This window comes from Vitis vinifera, chromosome 14 (assembly GCF_030704535.1).
Source record: "Vitis vinifera cultivar Pinot Noir 40024 chromosome 14, ASM3070453v1".
Taxonomy (NCBI): domain Eukaryota; kingdom Viridiplantae; phylum Streptophyta; class Magnoliopsida; order Vitales; family Vitaceae; genus Vitis; species Vitis vinifera.
Window position 1 is genome coordinate 11,539,282 of NC_081818.1, and position 11,102 is coordinate 11,550,383.

General features: G+C 36.2%; 1 protein-coding gene across 1 annotated transcript; it reads left to right on the forward strand.

Annotated features, from left to right (window-relative positions):
- The first annotated feature begins 329 nt into the window (after positions 1-329).
- On the forward strand, positions 330-8,645 carry LOC100242512 (uncharacterized). Its single transcript, XM_002266679.5, has 3 exons — positions 330-834; positions 1,279-3,283; positions 7,910-8,645. The coding sequence occupies exons 2-3, from the start codon at positions 1,688-1,690 to the stop codon at positions 8,294-8,296; spliced, it is 1,983 nt and encodes a 660-aa protein (XP_002266715.2). The 5' UTR covers positions 330-834; positions 1,279-1,687; the 3' UTR covers positions 8,297-8,645.
- The last annotated feature ends 2,457 nt before the right edge of the window (positions 8,646-11,102 follow it).

Sequence of the window (11,102 nt, forward strand, 5' to 3'; positions counted from 1 at the left end):
TATATACTACTTTAAATTCATTTGACTTAATGTTATCTTTCTATATAAAAATTAAATATTTAAAAATATATATGAGTAAAACTAATTATAAGAAAATAATTTTTTTTAATATTTTTCTCCTAATATTTTCTTTGAGTCAAATGTAAGAGAAAAGTCAAAAAAAAAAAAGAAAATTGTTTAAATAATTAAAATTTAGGTTTTATCAAAATTAATTTTTTAATTAGGAGAAAATAGGGGGAGATTCCTGCCAAACACATACCATTCCAAAAAGAAAAAGGAATAGGAATAGGAATATTAAAGAAACATAGGCAGATAACGATCTCCATAGAAATTAAAAGATAGGAGGGGAGAAATTTCCACAAACACTTGTTTTTGTTGGGTTTGGTGATGACATTCAAGGAAACTCATACCACACTCAATGACACGTCACCCGCCCGACGCTTCGCTCTCCCACCACCGTGGCAGTGGCAATAATGTAAATCGCAGTGAATAAAAGGGGCAAAACGTTATCCTTGAAAAGCAAAAGTGAAGAGACCCTACACCTGAAATTGCAGGGCGATAGAGAGAGAGAGAGACACAGAGAGGAGCAGCGGAGGAGGGAGGGAGAGAAAAATATTTTGAGAGAGATCAAAAGTGAAAACCGGGTCGGGTCCTTCCGGGTCAGACCCAGTGTGTCAGCATTAATGGAGGAGGCCGTGCACAGACGATCCGGAGCGTAGATCCCATCTCGCCAACGCTTATCAGCCCTTCGATTGCATCTCTCTAGGCCTTAGTCCACAGTTCGATCCAGGAGCCAACGAAGCCTCCAGCGCTCCTCAGATGCTGCTTTCTCAGGTATTTTCTTGCATTTTCTTGTTTTTTTTTTTTAAAAGGAGAAATGGTCTGTTTGGTGGCCGAGAAAGTGTGGAAAAGTTTGTGCTGATTTGGTCTGGGGAAGGTGAAGAATTGACTTTGACTTAGGTTTCCAGGCGTGTTGGATGCGGTGGAGTTGAGGTTTTCAAGTTTAAATTATAAAATTGTAGATTTTTTTTTTTTACTTTTTATTTTCTTTCATTTCCCCGGCAAGGAGGAAGAGTGAAAAAGCATTAAGATCCAGAATTTTGGTTTCCTTTGTTTTCCTTCTTTTTCTCGGCGGACAGACAGATTTCATCAGGTAATTGATTTTTGATAGGCAAAAAATCAATTATGCGATGTGGAAGTCTTAGTTTAGATACACGAGATTGGTTTCTCCTAGTGATTTGAAGATGTTTTCTTTGACTTTTTTTATTTCTTTTTCAGATTTGAGTTTGTATAATAGCCTCAGCACACTCGAATGGAGCTGGCAACAGATTTTTGAAGTTTATTTTCGCATTTGACCAACAGAATGGGTGACAATTTGAAGTGATTTGACTTCGAATTTCTGAAGAGTAGTGTTGTTTTTGGGAGGCGTCTGAAGCCTGAACTGGTTAAGCAATTGGAAATGTTCTAGATTCATTAGAGAATCTGAAGTTGACTATAGTAGTAGAGGGTTTAAAGTGAAAAAAAAAAACCCTAATTTTTTTCTGATTCTTTCTAGTTTTTGACACCCTAGAATTTCCTTGAAGTTCTTGATTTTCTGTTTCGTTGCTTGAATTTAAGCAGAAATGGAAAATTTTCTGTAGCTTAGAAACAGAAATAGAAAGGGGAAAAACAAAATAAAACAGAATCCATGGAAGATTTTTCCAAATATGCCCACAGTCCAGCTCATTTGGCAGTTGCTCGGCGTGACCATGCTGCCCTCAAGCGGATCATCTCAGCTCTTCCTCGGCTTGCTAAGGCTGGTGAGGTAAATACCGAAGATGATTCTGTTGCTGCTGAGCTCCAAGCTGATGAGGTATCGGCAATCATCGATCGACGTGATGTTCCAGGTCGTGAGACCCCCCTACACCTTGCAGTTAGATTGAGGGATCCAGTTTCAGCAGAGCTTTTAATGGCAGCTGGTGCTGATTGGAGTCTACAAAATGAGAATGGATGGAGTGCTCTTCAAGAAGCGGTTTGTACAAGAGAGGAGTCTATTGCTATGATCATTGCCCGTCATTATCAGCCCCTTGCTTGGGCCAAATGGTGTCGACGGCTTCCACGCATTGTTGCCTCAGCAGCTCGGATTCGTGATTTTTACATGGAGATAACCTTCCACTTTGAGAGCTCTGTCATTCCATTTATTGGTCGAATTGCCCCATCAGATACATACCGCATTTGGAAACGTGGGTCCAATCTTCGTGCTGATATGACCCTTGCTGGCTTTGATGGCTTCCGCATTCAACGGTCAGACCAAACATTTCTCTTTCTTGGGGAGGGCTACTCTTCAGAAGATGGTAATGTATCTCTGGCTCCTGGTTCCTTGATTGTCCTTGCTCATAAGGAGAAAGAAATCACAAATGCTTTAGAGGGGGCTGGAGCTCAACCAACTGAAGCTGAAGTTGCCCATGAAGTGACCTTGATGTCTCAAACTAATATGTATAGGCCAGGAATTGATGTTACTCAGGCAGAACTTGTTCCTCACCTAAATTGGAGGCGGCAAGAGAGGACTGAGGTGGTTGGGAATTGGAAGGCTAAGGTTTATGACATGCTTCATGTAATGGTCAGTGTGAAATCGAGGAGGGTCCCAGGTGCTATGACTGATGAGGAGCTTTTTGCAGTGGAGGATGATGAAAGGATAGCAAATGGTGGTGACAATGATGACTATGATGATGTATTGACAGCTGAAGAAAGGATGCAATTGGATTCTGCTCTCCGTATGGGCAATTCAGATGGTGTCTGTGAAGATGAGGACCATGGAGTCCATGACTCCCAAGAACATGGTTCAGGTGGTTCTTTTGAAAATTGTGAATCCAATGGCACTGTTAAGGAGAAGAAAAGTTGGTTTGGATGGAACAAGAAAGGGTCAAAAAATGGAAGTGATGATCCTGAGGATTCAAAGATTCTGAAGAAGTTCTCAAAGTTAGCCCCAGAAAGTAGCAACCAGAGAACAGTTGATAATCAAAAATCATCTTTTGAATTATCTAGGGAGGATATGGGGGATGTTAAGAAGGGAAAAGAAAAAAGCAGTAAGAAGAAAAAGAAGAAGGGTGCCAGTGGTGACTCTAAACATGAAAGTGAGTATAAGAAGGGTCTGAGACCTGTCTTGTGGTTGACACCAGATTTTCCTTTGCAAACTGATGAGCTATTGCCTTTACTCGACATCTTAGCAAACAAAGTCAAGGCTGTTAGGAGACTCAGGGAACTTCTAACCACTAAACTACCTCATGGCACATTTCCTGTCAAGGTAATCTGGAATACTATCTTGAACTCTTCATTTTGTGGTACTGTTATTCCAATCTTTCTCCTGTATGTTTTCCCCCCATGGTTTTACTTTGGCAAATGCTTTTGAGATCCTTTGCCATTATTATGGTGATCACCTTAGTTTCTCTACCTAAATTTGTTTTTATCTTTCAAACCTAAACTTGTTAGGCTGCTTTCAGTTTATATTTCTCCGTTTCTATGGGAATTTAGGATCCAAGAAACACTTCAATTTTGGTTTATATATCTTCATCTCCTAAAATATTTACCTAGGCTATTCACTGCAGTATGTAGTTATATTTTCCAACACAGAAAAAACTTGGAACTATTATCTAGGATATAGTTTACAGTACATACAAGAAATTGATTGATTCTTAACAGAAGATATTCATGTGTACCTCTATTTACTGTTACGAGAAATTAAAATTTTCTCTTCTCATGGTGGTATTGGAGGTCCCCAATGAATGAGCAAAAGGCCATATAGACTGTTGTTGTGAGATTGCAACTCCTACTTGATTGGAAATAATTGGTTCTCTTTTTTGTGTTCTTGCTGTATTTTTTTGTGTACAAGAAAGAAAAAAAAATAATAAGAGAAAACCACATTGTATGGAGATCTGTAAGTAGATGGCTGGCAGATGTTTCAACAAATGCATGGTATTAAAAAATGATTAACAGTGTCACATATTGTCTTATGTCTCTGATAATACCATTTTAACTAATCTGTCAAGCCATCACATCATCAAATTGACAATATGAAGCTTGTAGTTATGTCTGGATATCTATTTCTTCTTGCAATAAACCTGATTGCATATTTTGTTGTATGTATTGTTTGAAATGAGTAGAAATGCCATTAAACCGGCCTACGAGGACAGTTCCTTAAAATTACCTCTGGCTTCAAACTCAGTGGAAATGGTAATTAAACATGCCTAGTGAGAATAAGTCCCTGAAATCACCCTCAGCTAAATTGCTTCAATATGGAGGTTCTAACATGTCTAATTTCATAGATTTGCATTTAAAATCTGTATAAGCATACAGCAGTTTTAGAGTATAAAGTAATTATAATATGTTAATTTAAATAAATGTATTAGGAATGCAGACAAAGCACATACAAGTGTGGCTACTACTAACACAACTACAACTCTCTAAGTTCAGTATGTTGGATGGAGTTGAGTTATGCCTGAAAGATGGAATTGCTGTCATTGTTATACTTCATTGTGATTTGCGGATGGATTTTAATCAAATCTTGCTTCCTTTTGACTGATAGTTAGTATGAGCCTTTTAATTGTTAATTATAATAGAAGTTACAAATACATAAAGTTTGATAAATTGATATATATTAGATATACATATGTATATAGTATGTATGTACATTACATACACACAAATATTCATTTACTGATTTGGTGGTATCCTAGTATTGTTGGGCTTCTAGTGCCCTGTGTGATGTAAATTTCATGCATCATAGCTTCTAATGCTACTGCTTTTGCTGCTGCTACTAGTGCTATTACTGCACTGGTTACTTCTGTTTTGCTTGCTTTTGCTACTACCCTTCCTTCCTGCATCAATATGACCAGTGGAACCGCTGACTATAAGCTAATATTAATATTTCTGATACTACAGAGTCTGCACCATCACTAATTTTATCATCATCACAACCACCACAACTTCTAATTCTCTTTTGACTAATCAAATGCGACTAAAACTCCCAATGAGGAAGGTATATTTGGTAACATGCTTGTGTAGATCTTCGGGCTTGATAGCATTAATATCCTCCTAATGCTGTAGTAGTTAGCTGTAGTAGATGAGACCTATTTGGAAGCATGATAACAGTTGACCCAATCTGATAAACAATTATTGTCCAAATGCTGATCTATAGTTGCAGCAGTTGTTGCAAGGTAGCAGCATCTAGCCAGTAACAGTAATGGTAGTAAAGGTGGGAAACAGAAGGTTTACTCAAAGTGAATGGTTAAAAGTATATGATCAAAATTTTCTTTTGCGAATATGCGATATTGAGTGGGACTTCTGAAATGATGGAACTGGATAGTTTTTTTTTTTGGCTGATTTGGTATGGCTAAATACACTATTTGAGAGGACATTTTTTACTTGAGGTGAACCACTTCCCCTTTTCAACATTTCTCTTTCACTCTTTACCTATGATAAGGAGTTCTTAATATTTTTTTTTTGATAAGTAAAGAGAAGAAATATAAGGAGTTCTTAATATAGTGGTATGGGTCAGATCAAGTTGACATGGAAGGGGATTCTTCCACTTTTGGATTTTGGAGAGATCTTGGGAATTGTGTACAATATGAGAGAAACTGAAAGGATGTTTTCTTGGATGGATATCTCCTATTCCTACTAGTAGGTTTCACACTCCTATAGTGAAGAAGTCTTCTTCTCATCGAAATGTATGGCTTGGGCTCTCAAGGACTCCTATTCCATGATGCAGATCAGATTTGGTGAGTTAGATAGAGGATCTGGGGATAGGATGCAGTGGTGGTCTACCAATTTTTCTGTGACTTGGATTATCTAGGTGAAGTAAGTGCTAAAATAAGGAAAAATGTGACCTTGTTGAGAATATCTTTGAAAGGGATTATTTGTTATCTCTTTTTTTCTGATCCTCCACTAAAGGAACTCAGTGGGGTTCCTCTAGACTTGATAAGAACAGTTGTAAGACCATTTCCTCGTATATAAGAAAAGGAAGGACTCTATGGGAACCAGTGAGGCTTTCACCAGGAGAAATAAATAAGCTTTGAATTTGATGGGTGCTCATTTGGCAATCAGGTTCAGGTTTAGGGTGGATGGTATAAACTAAATTTGGGTGGTGTTAGTTTATCTATAATGGGAACATAATTTATTTATAATATTGATGATGGGAGCATAAGGGGGATATTGGGGTAAAAGTGTTCAGCTACACTCAAGGATCTCAGAGGAGCTTTGGGTTCAAGTCTGAATAATATTTTGATTGAAGACTTCAGACTCACTCTTGCACACTCCCATTGTTGTTTTTCTTTTTGCTGCTTTAATAATAGCTGCTTCAGCATCAGCTTTTTGAATCTTTAGCATACCTTGGTGACTTGTTCTCCATCATCATTAAATGGGTAAATGGGCTTCCAATTCCATTCTGTGGTCTTGGAGATATTTGCTTCAAGTAGAATGAACTGTACTGTGATTTCTATGTCTGCTAGCAAGTATGCCGATATTTTGGCTTAAAGAGGCACATTCTCCTTGGTGCATTACATTGTTTGGGTTTGCGGCTTTCCTGATTTATCCTTTTGTTTCTATAGTTTTCTATAAAGGACTTCCTAGCCTGCTAGCCTTCCTTTATTTTCTGAAGTCGATTATTCTTTCAAAAGCTGGTTAAGTTAATTTTATTGTTTGATCCATTAATAATATATGTATTTGTATACGACCCTACTTTAGTGGTTGCATAACTATGAAGATTAGAAGCATATGTATTCCAAATAATACCCTATGCATGTATTTATCATTTGTGATTAGATAATGTACATTGGGTTGATGGGGAAGCCCTTTGATCTTATAATTTATCATTTTATGTTCAGTGTTGGTATTTGAGTATAAAGAAATAACAAATATCTCAGTAGTCCAAAAATATGTTGTAAACCTTCTAGATCCTCTGTTGGTTGTTTTTTTATGTTAATATGAAATAAACTCCCTCTGATCTAGCATTAATATTTTCATTTGAATACTGGGATGATTTGCTACTACTATGTGCACACTGTGATGGGTGAGTTTTTCTGTTCTTCAGTTGTAAATATGGTCTCACAGCTACTTCATATTCTCCTTTTGTTTTTAGATAGTAGGTATTATCAGTTGATAGAAATGTTTTAATGTTAATGGATACTCATTGGATATGGATTGTGTTTTTTTGGCTAATTTATGACCTAACTTTCATATTCTTACTGTAATTCTCATAACCACAACTATGTGAACAAATTTTATGGTAAAATTGAGATGCCCATTGCGAACAATTTTTTTTTTTTTTTTTAAAAGAAATCTACCTTGTTCTCCTTGTAATTCCTGTCAAAAACTTATTATCTTTAATGTGTCCAAGAATCAGGGTATTTGGAAAACTTCTTTGAACAATAAAACAAGAATTTTGGAAGCATCCTTCTCTAAAATTTTATATTATCTTAGGATGAAATGATGACTTGGGGCTGTTGCTTGCAATTGGGTTTTGTAGCAGAGGAGTTATTTCCAATTGGTTTTATATGAGTTCTGCTAATTTACTTATGATTACAAATTGAATGTCATAGGCAAACCCCATAACTGGATAGTCGAAGCACTGGACTTTTATTAGGCCTATCATGGGGTTGTGAATGGTCCATGTTTGCAACATATGGTTGAATTAGTAGGTTGTTTTGAGGATAATATCCTATTTGTAAAGTAAGCCTGAAACAATTTCCATCAAATTGAATATTGTTCACTGCTTGTCAAGTCTATTGGTTTTCTTGCTTCAGTAATTGTATTAATTTGATGTGATAATAACTATTTGTTTGAAGAGAAATTATTGCAGGTAAAATAGGTGCTGACTGCTGCATTTAAGCCTTGTCTTATGAACATAATCAATCTGTTGATTTTTTTACTATTGCAGGTTGCCATCCCAATTGTCCCAACCATACGAGTCCTAGTTACATTTACAAAATTTGAGGAACTTCAGCCGGTGGAAGAATTTTCAACCCCTCTCTCCAGCCCAGCACATTTCCAAGACGCCAAGTCGAAGGAATCAGAGGGATCCACATCATGGATTTCATGGATGAGGGGGAGCCGTGGGGGTCAATCAAGTGATGGGGAAAGTCACCGTTATAAAGATGACATTGACCCTTTCCATATACCATCAGACTATACATGGGTTGATGCCAACGAGAAAAAACGGCGCTTGAAAGCCAAGAAAGCTAAGAGCAAGAAACATAGGAAACATGTGGGTGCTAAAGGTGGTGGGGACGGAGGACATCAGATGAGCGAAGATTTGGAAGACTAACAACACACTTAAAAGATGGGTAAAATGATGTTTTATCCCTTAAAAGTCCATTGCAAGTGAGAAGGTAAGGCTCATTCCTGTGCAGATCTAACCTTTTACTCATCCCTTTGGATGTGGTGGAAGGTTTGAGAGGATAAATAGTTGAGGGATAACCTTTGCTGATGAAGAGCTTTGTCTTCTACTCATGTTGTATTGTTATGTGATTGCAGTAGGAGAGGAACAGGATCTCCTCATTTCTTTAATTGCTTGCTTTCATTCTAATTTTGTCTTTCTCCGTTAAACCCATCTGTGTATGTAGGTTGATTAAACTTTCATTTTTGTGATTGGCATTCTTTTCCCGTTTTCTTCATATTGGTTAAATTTAATTGCCCTAATTCCTTCCAACTCTTACTCATTCAGTCCCCAACTCAAAATGATAGCAAAGCTTTTTTCCAATTCCTCAAGAGAGAAAGGCCCATGAGACGTGAGAATGATGAAGGTGAGGAATATTTGAATGAATACTACTCCTAATTTGGTTTGTTCCCAGATGAGTTGTGCTCTCTCTCAGTGCTTCCCATCTCAAACTTCGTTTTGTTGTGAAATGGTTTTCTTCAGGGCATAGACTAAACTCCATTGTGCTCAAATTGTTATATTCGTATTCTAAATTGCAAATAGTCTGACAATAAGAAAAATAATAAATCGTTAGCATATTTATTGTGGATCAGAAAAGGCAAGAAAGAATAGAAAAGATACGTGTGACCACATTAGTGTGGTGGGAAGTATAAATCGAATGGTGGTAACCCTTGAGAGTTGAGATGACCAAGCAATGAAAGGACGAAAAGAAAAGAAAGTAAGTGCCGGGACACAGGAGTTAAAACTTAAAACCACAAGATTGAGAAAAGCTCAAAATGGGTCATCTGCCAACATGAAGAGTCACCTAAACATCACTCAAATTCCATTCCAAAAAAAAAAAAAAAAAAAAAAAAAAGAGATGCTTAGAATCAGAGTTATGACTATTAAAATTTTACTTTTTTATTTATATGTAAAGCAAAAGAGAAAAAAATATATGCTAATCATCTTATTTTATGTTTATACTATTTTTAATTTTTATTTATTGTAAAACTATTACCTTGATTTAATACTTCTTGTCTAATCATTTAAAATATAGCAATTGATAATTAAATATTGTAACAAGTGAAAATTTAGTGTTAGAATGTAAAATTTTTTACTTAATGGTAAAATTGAAAGAAAACTAGCATATATATATATAACAAATAAGTTTATGTTATATGGTAAAAAATTTAAAATTTTAACCAAACAAAAAATAGAAAAAAAAAGAAGCTAAAATCATAAGTGGTTTTAATTGTAAAGCTAAAGCTAGCATTGGTGATTTTGATTTTAAGAATATAGTTAAAAACATAGAGCTAAAACCACATTCAATGATGCTTATACAATGAGGAAAACACTAGTCCGATGAATATTTTGAGAAAACATCAAATTTTTTAAAAATTCTTTTTTATTTTTTAAACACCTTACTTTTCTACTAAACTCTTTCATTTATTTTATGAAAACTTCCACTTGAACCATGAGGACCTTAAGAGATAGCAAGGTGGGGGTCATGGGTGCAATATCATGACTTATTGTTGCACCAAGAAAGGGCTTAGATGAGGCATGGTGATGCAACAACAATGAAACTGACTCAAATGCAATGTTTGATGTTGGGCACAAGGGCACGCTGCCTTGTGCATGAAGATGAGGAGTCATGGGTGTAATTTTTGGGAACCCTATATCACTTTGTTCCTAAGCCCTAAATCATACAGGTGCATGCAAACTACTCTAGGCCTCTAGATCCTATGCAACGGAAGCAAAAAATAACATTTTTTATATTTTAGAATCTAGATTAAAGGTATTAGAATTAGCTCCAATTTGGACATTTCGAAATCAATTACAAGTAGTGAAGATGAAGCTTGGAGAGTTTAGAGGTCTCATACACCCAAGATTTTTCGCTTGATGACTCATACCATGATCTTGGCACTCTAAAGTGTGGGCTTTGAAAAGGAGAATCCTAGGCTCTTTCTCTTTGGATTTGGAAGACTAATCGCTATCAATAGTGACCTAATTCATAGGGATATATGACCACCTTAGGGTCACACCCATAGATTAAAGCCTCTTGTTGACTTTAGCACAAACTCAATATCCTCTCAAGGTTGAGAGTCCATGCAATATAGCAGCTTAGTGAATTACAATAATTGATAGCCTTACATCACAGTTCCCCATATGTCCTATCTAGTGTACATCACATACACTAGTGTGCTCACCATGGAAAAACCATCTGGATGGTTAAGACAAGTCATTCCTCTAACTAGTAGGTAGTGTACTACTGTCTTAGATGGATTGCTTAAATCCATGAATAGACTGTAGACTACTCATCACTTTGCAAGGAACCCATGATGCACCCAAGTCATGTACAATGCAAGTAATGTGGGTCATGTATGCTCAAATAACAAATTAATGAAAATATGATAATAAAGGAAAACAAAGAAACATAAATAAATTTATAAATGTATCTTAAACTATCACATTGTGTTAGCCTTTGATTACTACTCAAAAAGTGCTATTTCATAGCTTGTAATTAACTCTTTTAAACACTTTTGAGTAGTAGTTATCACCTTTTAACCCAATTAACATATTAAGGACCCTTGCAATCAATTCTAATCAAATTGTGTTAAGTTTTGGTGTTTTGATAGCTTTTTGATCACCAAAGCAATCAGAGATTGAGGAGAGTTCTTTGGAATCCATGGCAAAGATATCCGGACAGGGTGTCTGG

Excerpts from the sequence above, each read along its gene's own strand:
- LOC100242512 (XM_002266679.5), top strand. The coding sequence starts at position 1,688 with ATGGAAGATTTTTCCAAATATGCCCACAGTCCAGCTCATTTGGCAGTT. Across the intron at positions 3,284-7,909 it reads ATGGCACATTTCCTGTCAAG|GTTGCCATCCCAATTGTCCC; the intron begins GTAATCTGGAAT and ends TTACTATTGCAG.